General features: G+C 42.4%; 1 protein-coding gene across 2 annotated transcripts in view; it reads right to left on the reverse strand.

The window, feature by feature from the left end:
* Positions 1-7,138, reverse strand: part of LOC126419914 (uncharacterized) — a 257,958-nt gene extending 250,820 nt beyond the window's left edge. For both annotated transcript variants that reach the window (XM_050087192.1, XM_050087193.1), the window contains exon 1: positions 7,081-7,138. In XM_050087192.1, coding sequence (XP_049943149.1) covers positions 7,081-7,103 — 23 coding nt within the window. In that variant the 5' untranslated portion in view covers positions 7,104-7,138. The remainder of the gene's footprint in view (positions 1-7,080) is intronic.
* Between the last annotated feature and the right edge of the window lie 8,544 nt (positions 7,139-15,682).

The raw sequence follows: 15,682 nt of genomic DNA on the forward strand, positions 1-15,682 counted from the left end.
CAAATTCGCATGTGTGCTGTGCTGGCGCTTCTACGGCCTGAAGATGTATGTGATGACTGGCTGGAGATACATTCACAGGCACTGGATGTTCCTAGGCTTTCTGACTTTTTCGATTATTTTGCAGAGAGATGGTTGGAAAATGATAAAATCCTATGAGCCTTTGGAGCTGCTACAAACGGCTCCATCGAACAACTAACTCCGTAGAGGGCTGGCATAACAAAATTAGTAATATGCTTTCCAAACCAAATCCTAAAATTTAGTGATGTAATTACTAGCATGAAAACAGAAGCAGAAAATTCAGCGTGCGCGTTAATGAGAACATGTTGAGAATGGAAGGTAAAAGAAAGAAAACAGTGTACATGAAACGAGATGAAAGGCTGGAGAAAATATTGAAAGAGTACGAGGAGAATGGTGAGGCTATCTCCCACTTTCAAAAACTAGACTAAATAATGTATCAGAATATGAATATAAATAAAAAAATATTAAATGTAAATAGCAATCTCTAAAAAAATACAAAAGAAGACGAAAGAAAAACAAAACAGATAAAAAATTGACGAAGCTTATAAGCTGATTTTAAACACGCCTAAATGACAATAAAATTACTTTTGCCATTTAGCCAGTCCAAAGCCTGAATAAAGTGCGATGGGAATCAGATTATTTTTAAAACTGTAGGTATGTGATTTCTAATGCATCTAAACCCAAAGCGCCACTAATCCCATGCCTCAGCAATGTTTACAAATTAACAGTTAAAATTAAGCTACACTATACATGTGTGAACATAATGCCACTTAATATTTCCGTTTACTTAATAAGTGCTCTTTTTTTGAAAATATATCTATTGACAATGACTGCTGTCTGGTTCTGTATGAGGACCGAATCTTCTTTATGTACTGAAATATTCTAAAGTCTCTGTGAAGTCTTATTTTGTTCTATCTACTGTCTGTTTGTTGTTTATCGTACCAAGCGTGGTTAGTGCAGTGGCTACCCAGGGCTCAATCATCTGGCTGTCCATAGTCTACTGTATTTGGTTTTCCTTGTTCAAGCAAATGCTGTGAAGGTTCCTTAAAGTATAAATATCTATCCTCAAATGTAGCATTTGCGTGTCAGCATTAAGTATGGATCATATTGTCCATTTCAGTCTCGTTTCACGCCATAAGCCTTCCAACCAAGAACCTATGAAAGCTAAATTTTTACCTATCGATGAGGGGTGTACGAGTAATAACATCAGGGAAAGCTACCCGGCTATACTTCTAAAAATAAAATACCGTCCTATCTCTTGAAAAGATAGTATCTCACCATCTAGGAAATAGTTTGCAACTGCGTACTACCAACGGCCATTTCATATGCTTACTTTCTTTATCTCAGACCCTTTTCTTCTCATTTATTCTTTTTACAATTTTCTTTTAATTTGATAGAATTTTTTACGTCTACGTGTTTGTTGTTCTATGGAAAAAAACAACGTAGGATTTCTGACTTAACTCCTTTACTTGAAATAGTTATTTATTTTATCCGTCATCCATAGATCATTTACGTAATTCCTTTGGAAATGTGGTGTCGAAACAATCAGTAAACAGGCTACATATACGCCACTTGTTTTTATGCTGGCCATTTACTGATTACGAAACAGGATAATGACCCCATTTAACTTGAAGTAGTTGATACCATCTATACGGAAAACAGTTAAATTTAACAAGAAAGTGAATATGTTTATTTTCCTACTATGCATGCCACAATTTAATAATCATAAAAATTTCACAGAAAATGCGTTTACATTTGCATTTTTCTTGTAGGTTTGGCGGCTTCAGCTGTACAACATTCCAAGTTTATGCCACTGTCAATGGAAACAAGAGTTGCCGAGACGAAATACGTCATCAGTGCTTCAGAGGAATTGAATTAAGAGCAGCGGAACGACTGCCTTTGTTGGTGAAGTTCGTTATAAGTTACGCTGAATTTGGTATACACTACCTACATTTCTTTTCTACACAAATTTACATCGTGGAATCACTGTTCGTTAGGAGTACACTGACTTTTATAAATTAAGTTCTGGCTGCCATTGTACTACTTTATGGAACGTATCATCAAAATGTGTGAAGAGCAAACAATCTGCATGCAGATTTGTTCCGAATATGCCCCTTTTGATAACTACCAACAACATCGAAAGGCTTCGCATACTGATGAAATGAATTAAAAGAATGAAAAATAAAGAAAGGATGATACCAACTCAGCATTAGAAGTAGCAGGTCTTGCATAGAGAGAATGATATCTACCTAGTAAGTTATCTGCATATTCTTTGTAGAACAGAGGAAGAACATTATTTTAAGTATCGTCGACGACAAGATCATTAGAGACAGAACACAAAATAATAGGACGAGGCAGTAAACGGCCATGACCTTTGTAAAGGTACTATCTCGGTATTTACCTTGAAAGATTTAGGGAAACCATGGGAAACCGTATTCTGGATGGTCGTACGAGGACTATACCAACTACAGCGCATCCACGCTCAGCAGCCATTTACATCATGCTTCAAAATGGCTCTGAGCACTATGGAACTTAACTTCTGATGTCATCAGTCCCCTAGAACTTAGAACTACTTAAATCTAACTAACCTAAGGACATCATACACATCCATGTCCGAGGCAAGATTCGAACCTGCGACCGTAGCGGTCTCGCGGTTCCAGACTGTTGCGCCTAGAACCGCTTGGCCACCCCGGCCGGCTCCCGCAAAGGCAAAGATTTTGTGGAGAAGACACTGGTAGCTTGAAGACACATCTTTGCGTTGAGAATAGCTGCCTCCTAGGCAGTTCAATCCGTTGCAACAACTAAAGAACACCCACTGTATTCCAGTTTCACCATTTCTTATCTTTCCTCCGAAATAGTTGCAGCACTGTAATGTTTTCCCAAAGAACTGTTATCCCATTCGACGTAACGAAGTTGATGTCTTCATTTTGATGATTAATGGTATAAGTTACTATTTAATGAACATCTACTCCAGTAGACGAGGTCGCTAATGGGCACATGTGCTCGACTCGGAGAAAAGCTCGTTCAGATGCTGGTGGTGGAAGAATTTTTCGACTTTAATATTTGGCCAGCAAAGGGAGGAAATGTGGTACCGTAAAACTCGTGGTCACCAAAATTTACCCCAATGTCGTGGATTATATTTCAAATTTCTCCACTGTACCTCACAGACTGCGTAAAAGTGACGCTGTTGATGGTGATCCATTCGGCGAATGTAGTCGTTAACCAAGTTGATACTCGAGAGGATTATAGCAAAAATATGACGCAACACAATACACATTCATTAGTCACTTACACTCAACACACCTACACTTAACACACAACTCGCACACTTCGTGAGGGAAAGATCTCATTGTCCGCGAAGAAAAGAAAAACGTCTATAATTACACGTCTGAACCTACCCTTTGTGGTCTTACAGTGAATCAAGAGATACTATTTTACTTTATTTTATTAGTCTTTGATGACTATTCGTATAGGACAAAGCAAAATGGTTCAAATGGCTCTGAGCACTATGGGACTTAACTTCTGAGGTCACCAGTCTCCTAGAACTTAGAATAACTTAAATCTACCTAACCTAAGGACTTCACACACATCCATGCCCGAGGCAGGATTCGAACCTGTGACCGTAGCGGTAGCGCGGTTCCAGACTGTAGCGGCTAGAACCGCTCGCCCACCCAGGCTGGCAGGACAAAGCAGATCACCGATACCTTCAACGTGAAATCTGAGGTATAGAAACTTAGCAGGCACTATACTCTTGTGTATCCCTTAGTTATTTAATAAACATGTTTATTAAATAAAATACAAGGTACAGTATCTCAAATGAATTAATTTCACTGACATGAAATGTGTGGAGTAATTCCAGATCAGTGAAATGAAATGTCGTGTGCCGGCTGGAGTGGCCGTGCCGTTCTAGGCGCTACAGTCTGGAACCGAGCGACCGCTACGGTCGCAGGTTCGAATCCTGCCTCGGGCATGGATGTCTGTGATGTCCTTAGGTTAGTTAGGTTTAATTAGTTCTAAGTTCTAGGCGACTGATGACCTCAGAAGTTAAGTCGCATAGTGCTCAGAGTCATGTTTTTGAAATGTCGTGTGACTAGGGCCTCCCGTCGGGTAGACTGGTCGCCTGGTGCAAATTTTCCCACTTGACGCCACTTCGGCGACTTGCGTGTCGATGAATATAATATGATGGTGACAAGCGCAATATGTGTTTATCTCTTTTATAGGGTGTTCAGTAATAAACAACTGAAATCTGTTATTCACTTTTTAACTCAGTTCCAGAGTAATAGGAGGAACACCAGCAACAATTAGTTTTCAGTCAGCCCTGGAAACGAGTTCATGGATAAGACGATTGCTTGCTTAAACCAGGGGATTCAGGTTCTAAGCCCGGTATGGCACGGATTTTGTTTAGTGATGTCATATTCGGTATATTATCTGCTGTGGTGTAGGAGGCTAACGTAAATAAGTGTGGAAACAAGTAAATAATTAATATTAAACTGAAACTCCGTGACAGGTCAAAACTCTGTGCTGTACTGCGATGCGAACCCGGAACCTTGCCATTTGCGAGCTCTTACTGACTGAGCTATCCACAGATCACCCACCGGGATCATTGCCAGTAAAATGTTTAAGTTCTGGTTTCGAGTCCCGGTTCATTACACAGTTCTAATTTAGAAGAAAGTTTCAAAGCAGTGCTGTAACCTCCGTCCCACTATACTTTTCTGGTTCTTAAATGAAATATTTTTCTTTGCGGCGGTCGGCATGGGTATGGTGCAATTAACACAGAAGATGCACACCGTACTAAACCTCATTATGTTGCCTAAAAAGAAAGCGTTTCTCTTTTCATTACATATATTTAAGTCACCATTCTTCAGTTTAGCTGAAAATGTTGAATGACACGGAGAAACTTGAAAGTTATTCGAATCCAAAGACTTTATTTGCAGTTTACTTGGATGAAAATGCAATTCAGTTCATACCTTATACGTCGTTAAGTGAGTTCATAACAAAGATTGGACTTAAATACGTTTATATGAGTAGCTAAATTTAATTCTACTTTCACAGTGAAGTTTGCCATCCCTGCTGTAAAAAGTAGATGGTAGAGTTAATACATCAGCCACCAGATGCTAGTGACTGATAATGGCAATACTGATTTGTGCAGTGAGTTCGTGTCTAATTACGCGCAACCCCCAGTGAATAAAACGATTAACCACTCATTGTCGCCCTACCACGCGATGAAAAACTTACAAACTGATATTTCATCTACATCTGCAATCTGTTCATATTTTTTGATGCGACTCTCCCGCATACGTCCTTTCCATGTGTAGTATCTGAACAACTGTCCTCTCCTCGCAATTAAAGGCACTTGAACAGTAGTAGCGCAAGGGAACTGTCGAATGAAAACGCTCGCGCAGCTCAGAATGTTAACCCTAGTAGTGTACACCTTGTACGCCTTTGAAACTGTCGCACGAAGTGTACGACAGGGTCCCATCGAGCCTCAATTATTTAAAATAAGAAATTTGCTAGTTAAATTGGACGCTAATGTAATAACCTCATTTTATTTCTCCTCTCTCATGTACTTCTTCAATCTATAGTAAAATTAATGCATCAAAATCTAGACTAAGTAAAAAATGTGATAGAAACTTTTCAATGGAGAAACTTGAAAGTTATTCGAATCCAAAGACTTTATTTGCAGTTTACTTGGATGAAAATGCAATTCAGTTAATTAAATGCACTTCCTACACATATATCTTGAGATGTTCTCAGTTTTCATAAATCCATTCACTCATTAATTCCTCACTCTTCGAATATAGCACTCAGTCTTCAGGCCACAAGTGGCCCATCTCGACCATCCGACCGCCGTGTCATCCTCAGTTGAGGATGCTGATAGGAGTGGCATGTGGTCAGCACACCGCTCTCCCGGTCGTTATGATGGTTTTCTTTGACCGGAGCCGCTACTGTTCAGTCGAGTGGTTACTCATTTGGCATCACGTGGCTGAGTGCACCCTGAAAAATGGCAACAGAGCATGGCGGCTGGGTGGTCATCCATCCAAGTGCCGGCTACGCCCGACAGCGCTTAACTTCGGTGATCTCACGGGAACCGGTGTATCCACTGCGGCAAGGCCGTTGCCCTCTTCGAATATAGACTACAATGTTATCGGTAACTGACACGCCTCTTCTATTAGGAGCAGTGAACGTGGACGACGGTATTTTATTTATCGCTGTTGAACATTTGGCAGACCGATCCGTTTCGTCATTTTCCGTAACTGCCGGAGGACTGTCAGCGCCGGCCGTAGTGGCCAAGCGGTTAAAGGCGCTACAGTCTGGAACCACGCGACCGCTACGGTCGCAGGTTCGAATCCTGCCTCGGGCATGGATGTGTGTGATGTCCTTAGGTTAGTTAGGTTTAAGTAGTTCTAAGTTCTAGGGGACTGATGACCTTAGAAGTTAAGTCCCGTAGTGCTCAGAGCCATTTGAACCATTTTTTTGACTGTCAGCTTCAGAATGATATTCATCACTTCACGTCTGAATTCTTCTGACAGTGCTTCCTTTATAGCATCTTCCGTTAGTAAAATGTCATTCCTACGTATCATTTTGACGTAGGAGAACTTCAGACTCAGCGAAAGAACTGTGACGTAATGTGTACTCCATGGTCACAGTGACCCTTCGAAATATATTTTTGTCAAATTGATTAAACAACAACGTCTCGCAACTGCGATCGTCCGTCCTCTACTAGGCCTCACTCAATGCTGAATACACATTGGTGGCAGCGAGCTGTGTATGTGCAATGGCGCATGCACAGTAACAAACAAAAAACTTCAGAATCAGAGCGATCCTGGTGTACACTTGTAGCGGTAAGAGAACCTGCGGTGCGGAATGATTACGCACTACAACACACCACTATCGACACTATCTGTTGTGGTACACCCTACAATCCACATGGAAGATTTGTTCTGGAAATAGTGGGCTGTTTCATAGTTTGTGGAACAGCACAGAAGTAGTTGCGGAGAATCGGAAGCAGCAATCGCATCGGCGATTGACGGAATGAAGCAGAGTTCCAGATGAGGTACTCACTCAGTAGAAGCGGAGGCGCCCATTGTGCGGCCGGTGCGCTGTCGGTATCTGCAGGCCTGCAACTCCAGCCGCTGTGCTGGCAGCAGCGGCGCGCCGCTCGCAGAGGTGTCTGGGCCCACCCCCACTCCAGTAGGGTCCCCCTCTCCAGGACGCGGCTGCTGGAACGAGTTTCGACTAGATGTCCGGAGAAAGCGCATCTTTTTCTGCGTTGAGGTAAAGGTTCTTCCACGCAGGTAATAACTACGCGTTAGATACTATGTGGGAACAAATTGCTGCGCTAAAACACTTGCAAGAGATTTTCAAACAATTCACGCTTTTTAACAAGCCTTTTCGTTCATGGTTCTCTACAAAAAAAGTGTGTATCTGATATCAGGGACTAGGGAACGGAGAAATTCAAACTAAACAGGCTGACACGACCAAGGCCGAATACAAGTAATCAGCTCATATCGCTTGCATAGAACACCACTGTACAAGGAGTAGGCGTATAGTTTCTCTAATCATCTCGAAAATATAACATTACGTAGCTAATATTTAAGAACCTTCAACATCGGAGAGCGTCAGCAATCGTTGGTTAATGTATGAAAAAACTATAAACCCGCCTCGATTGCGAAAAAAGCACCTAGTGTTAACCTAGGTTTCGGCCTAGATAACTACACCTTCTTCAGAACAATAAAACCCACAAGTTTATGGCGGGTCATGGCCCATCGTACACAGGCCTGTGTGAGGTGGAGCGTACACCATTAAGTTAAGTAGTGGTTTAGACTTTGTACATATGTACTGTTTGTGTTCCCCTTTTTTTTCGTTAATAAATGTATAGCTATGGTGTTCTTTTAATCATTGACAAAGGTCTTCTTAGGCACTGGTGGGTTTTATTGTTCTGAAGAAGGTGTAGTTATCTACGCCGAAACCTAGGTTAACACTAGGTGCTTTTTTCGCAGTCGAGGCGGGTTTCTAGTTTTTTAATATAGCTAATATTTGTTTGTTAACACATACGTATCTACAGTCCTGGTGGATGTTGAGCTCCCCGCGCCACAGTACCGTATCACGCCGCTAGTGTAGCCAAAACAGAGGCCCACGAGAAAGAGGCCATGGTGCGTACATCACAGCATGTGACACTGCAGGTCTTACGAGTGCCAACAGAATTTTCGGAGTGGAGCGAATATGGTAACTCTCGACTGGGCGTTTAAGTACATACAATCTGTCTATGGGACACAACGAAGTTAAGACCAGTATTGGGCGCCTTCTCAATTACATACTTTCCGGAAGCCTTTTGACACGGTACTACACATACGGCTCGTAGTGAAACTACGTGCTTATGAAATATCGTCTCAGTTTAGATTTGTGATTTCCTGACAGAGAGGTCACAGTTCATAGTAATTGACGGAAAGTCATCGAGTAAAACAGAAATGAATTCTGGCGTTTCCCAGAGCAGTGATAAAGACCCTTTGCTTTCCTTATCTATATAAACGATTTGGGAGACAATCTGAGCAGTTGTCTTCGATTGTTCGCAGACGACGCTGTCGTTTATCGATTAATGATGTCATCAGAAGCTCAAAACAAACTGCAAAACGACTAAGAAAAGATATCTGAATTGTGCGAAAAGTGGCAATTAACCCTAAATATCGAAAAGTGTGAGGTCATCCACATGAGTGCTAAAAGGAACTCGTTAAACTTCTGTTACACAGTAAATCAGTCTAATCTAAAAGCCGTAAATTCAACTAAATAGCTAGGTATTACAATTATGAACAACTTAAATTGGAAGGAACACACAGAAAATGTTGTGGGGAAGGCTAACGAAAGACTGCGTTTTATTGGCAGGACACTTAGAAAATGTAACAGACCTATTAAGGAGACTGCCTGCACTAAGCTTGTCCGTCCTCTTTTAGAATACTGCTGCGCGGTGTGGGATCCTTACCAGAAAGGACTGATGGAGTACACCGAAAACGCTCAAAGAAAATCAGCACGTTTTCTACTATCGCGAAATATGAGAGAGATTGTCACAGAAATGATACAGGATTTGAGCTGGACGTCATTAAAAAAGAAAGGCGTTTTTCGTTGCGACAGAATCTTCTCACGAAATTCCAATCACCAACTTTCTCCTCCGAATGCGAAATATTTTGGTGACACCGACCTACATAGGGAGGAACGATCACCACGATAAAATAAGGGACGTCAGAGCTCGAACGGAAGGACATATGTCTTCACTCTTTCCACGCGCTGTACGAGATTGGAATAATAGAGAATTGTGAAGGTGGTTCGATGAACCCTCTGCCAGGCACTTAAATATGATTTGCAGAGTAACCATGTAGATGTAGACGTAGATTTCTCGCGGACCCTGTCGGTGCCGGGAGTTGCCGAAGTGTGACGGACATGCTGGCTGGTGTGACGTCACAAGTTCGTGGTCGGGCCCGTGTTTCTCGTGGGCCAAAACAATACGACGCAGCCCTCTGCTAAAGATATACATAGAATATAAATCCACTTGATTTCCTTGTAATTTTCTTAATTTGTTCCACGAAGCTTAAAGCTTCATCTTCAGGTGCCACCAAATAATTACGAGAACATGAATGTGTGGCGATCGGGTCAGTCATTAGGGATCACAACCATGTCAAGCTAACGCATGGAAGCGTAGGCCCAGCAATCATAGCTCCCACCTGGACAGCACATAAATATCCTCCCTCTGTTATTCTGGATACAGTATACTTTATAAATGGACACTAACGCAACAATCGTCGTTAGTTTCTGCGAAACTGTCTGAAGAGAAGTGGAGTTTAACTCCCAGCTTCTTTGCGGTCCACATGCCGGTCACGTGACCGACTTGTATCGCGTCCCTTACCTGTGCGAGCACCTAGGTACTCAGCAGCCAGCCAGCCAGCCAACAGATCGTATCATACACATGAAATCTGGAACGTGTAAGAACGGTGGACAAAATAATTGCCACTCCTTTTAAAAGACCACACTAGTCACAATGGGGGCACTGTGCATGATGTACAGGATGGTTACAACTGAACTTTCGCTACTTGAGCTATTGTGGACGGCTACGCAACTTTTCAGGCAGTGTACTTCAGAATTTGCGTTGTTAATTTTGTGTCATGACTTGACGTTAGGAGCCAGTAATGGTATGGCGACGTAGGGTTGAAATACAAGCAACAGTCTGCACTACACTTGTGGACAGTCAGAATGGGTCTGGACAAGGTGAGAAGGGCTTCGCTCTTGAAGCTGTTTCATCGAAACAAGACCAGAAGTGCTGCTCCCCTTCGCGAATGTCGAGGCTTTAAAGGAATATGGAGAGGTTCTATTACCGCACGGCGATTGGAGAATTTGATTTGGAATTTCGGATTAACTGGTGATTAGGGAATAGATCCTGGGAAATTGCGCCACAAATTACTGAAAAGTTACTGTGGGCATGGCTGAGAATGCTCAACGCAACGTGAGATTTTCAAGCAGCTCATGAGCTGCTGTGCCACGACAGCTGAACATTCCACGGTCCATCGTTGTTTCGGGCAGCAGTAGAGCGTTGCAGTGCTGCTCCAGACTGGCGTCGATCCAGATGGTCGTCACAGGGAGCAACGTTTGTAATCTAGAACGTGCACAAGGCACGCAATTAACAGATGTTACCCTCCCTCACGTGGAATTTAAAATGTGTTTCTTTCAATGTCTTTTTTGCTATTTCTCTTCCGCATGTCGTTACAAATGTTTCCACAAAGTTACGTTGTCTATGATCACTCATTGTCATATGGGCCCTCCTCAGCACCGAAAGTTCAACTGTAACCACCCCGTATGATAGGTACCGGGCGGCCGTAAGACATAATTTCATGGCAATGGAGTCAGCTGTATGGAATCAGCGCAGCAAGATCTATGGAGTTGAAAACATGACTGTATGTCACAAAGCAACCTTCGTGTTTGGGAGTGGCCACGACCACTACGTCAATTAAGTTATCAACAGGAACAGCCCAAAGTGATCTAATCTGACGGAAATTTTTGCTTTCCGTAAATTCAGGCCTATTTCGAGTTTCCGATCGCTCATTGTGGAGGGAACTGCTTGCAATGGGCATTTGCACTCGGGTGCCTCGCGAAAGGTCATTACCAACAGCGACAAATAAAGCTGTACGTTTTCAACGGGGGACCAAATATACACAAAGTCGGCACTAACTGACAGGTGTATAGTGTAGTTCTACGAAATTAAATTTTGTGTCTTTAAAATAACGCAAGGCGCCGAGTGCACCGACGGCCCAATGACGTTTCTAACGCATAATGTGTGTAGCTGAGGTGGTTTGTGATGTTTTGTGCGTGAACTGTGCTTATTTATTCAGATTATTGCCTAGATATTTATTCCAACATTCTTGGTATCCAAATGTTGTCCTTTCCTCTACATCTTCATGATGGATATGCCGTGGAGACACTCGTCTCCCCAGCCACGTGTTCACAGGAACGCACACATACGTTTGTTGTTTTGACAAACGCTCAGGCACAGTACCACAACTCGACTAACCCACTAAAACACCCGATCCCCATCACGTAGAAAATGTTTGGGGCTATAGGGACATCGCCGGCCGTAGTGGCCGAGCGGTTCTAGGCGCTACAGCCTGGAACCGCGCGACCGCTACGGTCGCAGGTTTGAATCCTGCCTCAAGCATGAGTGTGTGTGATGTCCTTAGGTTAGTTAGGTTTAAGTAGTTCTAAGTTCTAGGGGACTGATGACCTTAGAAGATAAGTCCCATAGTGCTCAGAGCCATTTGAACCATTTGTAGGGACATTACCTGAAACGTAAAAGTCAACATTATCGCTGCTTGGTAGCTGAGCATTCAACTGGATATAACATACCTGAATAAAGTTGTGGATTCTCTCCTTCGCCAAACTGAGGCCATAATCAAGGCTAAAGGCGGTGTTACACGATATTAGCGTGATGTCTCCTGGCGCGATTAATTTCTTCCTTTAGTGGGCTTACTGAAATTTGTTGACATTTTCGTGAGCAATTGGGCGATTACGGCTCCCGCGTAGCAGGGCGTAGCTCATTCCTTTAAAGAAGGCAGTGACACTTTGTGGCAAGAACTGCACAAGACACTTAACAGTTTGGGGACCGTTGTCTTCCACTGGACAATAGCCCCTTTGCCTCAGCCACAACTATTATTTGTCGGAGCGGGTCCAACAAGGAGAGCAGATCTTGTCCGATGGCGTCTCAGCTACGACTGACAGGATTCACATCGGAAGCCCTGGAGACTGAACTATCCTTCAGGTGGAATGAGCCACATAGGCACCCTTATAGCGATGGACTGTAGCTCCATTTTGATGCATGTGTATTTGGAGTCTTTTGTGGTGTCCTGCATGAATAGGTTTACAAGCTGTATCACTTCGAATAAAACATTCATGTTTTAGAAAGTTATCTTTGTCATCGTCATCAAGTGTAAAAAGCCATTGAGTGCTGGTGTTGTCATGGTGTTCCACTTATACAGATGAGATAGTACCGTTTGCAATCTTCCAGTGGCACGGGGCTCATGAGAAATACGGGCCCCACAACGAACTGGTGACGTCACAATAGTCGCTTTGTTCTCCATCCTACGCCAACGCTTGACTGTGCGCAGGGCTCACAAGAAATCAATATGTCAAGGAAAATGTATCCACTAAAGGTCGTAACTCCATTGTGTTCTGTCGAGAGCTTGTATGCATTTAAACATGCACTTAAGAATTATTAAACACGTCGGGAGTAGTTACTCGCACCACACAGGGATTGCTCCTGGCACTTGTAAGACCTTCAGTGTCATATGCTGGGCCTCGCTGCTTTACCAGAGACGTCAGGTGGCGCAAGGGGCTGCCACCGCCTTTGAAAGTGTGAGTCGCAGCTCTCTAGAAACGTCAAGCATCCGTCTTCATTTTCGTTCGGTATGCAAAGCCCTGATCTCCTAATGACAATGGTGAAGCAAGCTATTGAAAACTCGAGTATTTTATTCGAAGTAATGAGGCTTATAAACTGAGAAGATTTTGTTCACATCTTGACGCAAATAGAAAGAGTTGTGACTGTACATTGTCTTATTAAAAGTATAGGTCGTTTGGAGGATGCTGTAGGCGAACAATCGGATACAAATCAGCGGTCATTAGGTTACTGTAGCGTTCATCGTGAGATATGTTGAAGGCTGTATCGAGGACCCTGCTCTGTACCATGAAAATATCTCCAGCTGCCAGAACGGTACTCTGTTGGCAACCAGTATAGTCGTACATCGCTTCACGTGGTTTTCGACATATTGTCATCGTCGTGTGCTAGCAGATATTGCATAAGTATAGCTACACTATTAATTACGATTATTAAGTTACAACATTTAACTGTTGTTATACCTTAAGACACAAAAAAAAGAAAAAGAATCTCGGCAGATTAACGATGGTCAGCTGGTACAACGACCTGCAAGAGTGTGATTTTTAGGCAGTTTCCTAATCTCATTTAGGCAGTTGCCAGTTCTTGTTCCCTGATACCGCCTCAGAGTATACGGTATACAAGCAATTATAATACGAAGTTTACAAGATCCACAGACAGATAGCGCACACGATTTCCCACGGACCGTCGACTCAGGTAGGGCATTCAGCCACATTGTAAAGTAATAAAAATTCCGAAGTTGCCAAATCCTGTAAGAAGCGGACCCTGAACTAGACGGGACAACTTTAGGGAATCTAAAGAAAAAGTTACAACGTTCTATCCCCAACCAGATAATAACTGCCAGAAACACATTAATTATTTAACATGTTCCACGTAGACCATGAAATACACTGAAATCAACAAACTATTTCGCATAACTGCATTTTATGTCGTTAAGGTAACTATTTTGAATTTGGATTTTTTTATGATTTAAGATTGTAAACAATGTATTTATGTTCCTCTCAACAAATAGCAAATCACAGTTCAAAAGCAATTCATCTTCCTGTGTGCGTTGTTTTTGTTTTGAAATAACGATTTTATTTTATCATTTGTCTATTAGCTAATTTCGCCCCTTCGGCATTTTCAAACTTACACCAAAGACAAATTGTAATTACAAAGCAGCTCATATGTCACACAACGGCTCCCTCAAAATCTTCTTCTTACAACCATGGCAATTTCAGGCACACCTTTTTCAGGCATGAAGTGCGTAGGAAAAAGAGAAAAACGAAATCCTTGTGTGGGGTTTGGCACTGCGCCAGCGTACAAACATTAAAATACGCTAGAGTAACATTCAACATCAAACTATACCCAGCACGGTCAACGTCCTAAGCTCGAAGAGGCGCAGCGTTTGTCAAGGTGAGCAGCTCTGGTGTGGCTGGTATTGTTGTGCCAACTATTGCACCGCTGTGTTTCAGTTTCGTCATGGGGTCTGATGAGGACGACGTCTCTCTTACTGAATAAGGAAACCAAAAAGAGGAAAATTAAAAGGAAATTTTGTGTGCATACGTTTCTAGATGGAAGAATCTAAGGGTTTGTTTCATACATTGTATGACGACCTTCAACAGGGTGACAACTTTTCTGTATTTGTACGTCAGTCCTTCAGATTGAAGGTTTGTGGGACTTTGGGCACTCACTTACGTAATGACATGAAGCACCAGCAGCAGTCCTTCCGATGTTATTTATTATATAGCGACCAGGTTCACTGACTCGGTACACCGTCTCCAGGCCTTAACCTACACTGAGGGAATGAATTCCAATCGTATACACGATTCTATCGTTGACCAACTTCTATGAACTGGCTTCCGTAGAATACTCTGTAAGCGATGTTGTGTCTGCAACCATCAACTACGAGGCACAACATCACTTTTAGACTAGTCTATGGAAGCCAGTTCATAGATGTTGGCCACTGATGGGATTGGGGTTCACCTCCTCAGAGTCAGTTAAGACCAGAATATGGTTTATTGTCACCGAAACTGGTTCCCACATCATTAATAACATCGAAAGAACGGTTGCAGGTGTCTCATTTGATTTCATTTTTTTCTGTATTTTTGAATGTTACGGGGATCTTTCGACGAACTTTTTTTCTGTGGGTCAGCCTGCTGTGCAGGGAACAAATGACACTATGCGACCTTGCAGTCCAGCAAATGAGAAGCTTGCTCTCACATTAATGTAAGAACTAACGAACACTCACATCCATCGTAACATTGACTGATATTGTTATAAAGTATAGTTAGACTTTTTTCAACAGGGCCGTCAGAGCTGTTAAGTACGTATTTTGATTATTCTTAGGTATGTTTTAGAGAGGCCTGTCCTGATCATCTGGCTAGCGGCTTTTCATGCGAAGGCTCTTGGTTTCCACGAAAATCGATGCTGAAGTTTTGTGCGATTCTCCTATACCTGTAACGTTCAGCATTTTTGTGTAATTATAGGCTTGGAAAAGCACAGGAAATGCTTCTTGTCGTTTTAAGATGTGTTGGAGTTATAAACACGACGACAGATCTTAACCTACAATATGGAGCTGGTCTATGAGTTATACCTAATAGCGATAAGTCTTTCAAGCTACATAGTAGTGCTTGATACCTGTCTGCTTCTCTCTTCTGGTTGTAGGCCAACATCTGGAATCTGGTTCAAATGTCTCTGAACACTATGGGACTTACTTCTGAGGTCATCAATCCCCTAGAACTTAGAACAACTGAAACC

The sequence above is a fragment of the Schistocerca serialis genome, chromosome 9 (assembly GCF_023864345.2).
Source record: "Schistocerca serialis cubense isolate TAMUIC-IGC-003099 chromosome 9, iqSchSeri2.2, whole genome shotgun sequence".
Taxonomy (NCBI): domain Eukaryota; kingdom Metazoa; phylum Arthropoda; class Insecta; order Orthoptera; family Acrididae; genus Schistocerca; species Schistocerca serialis.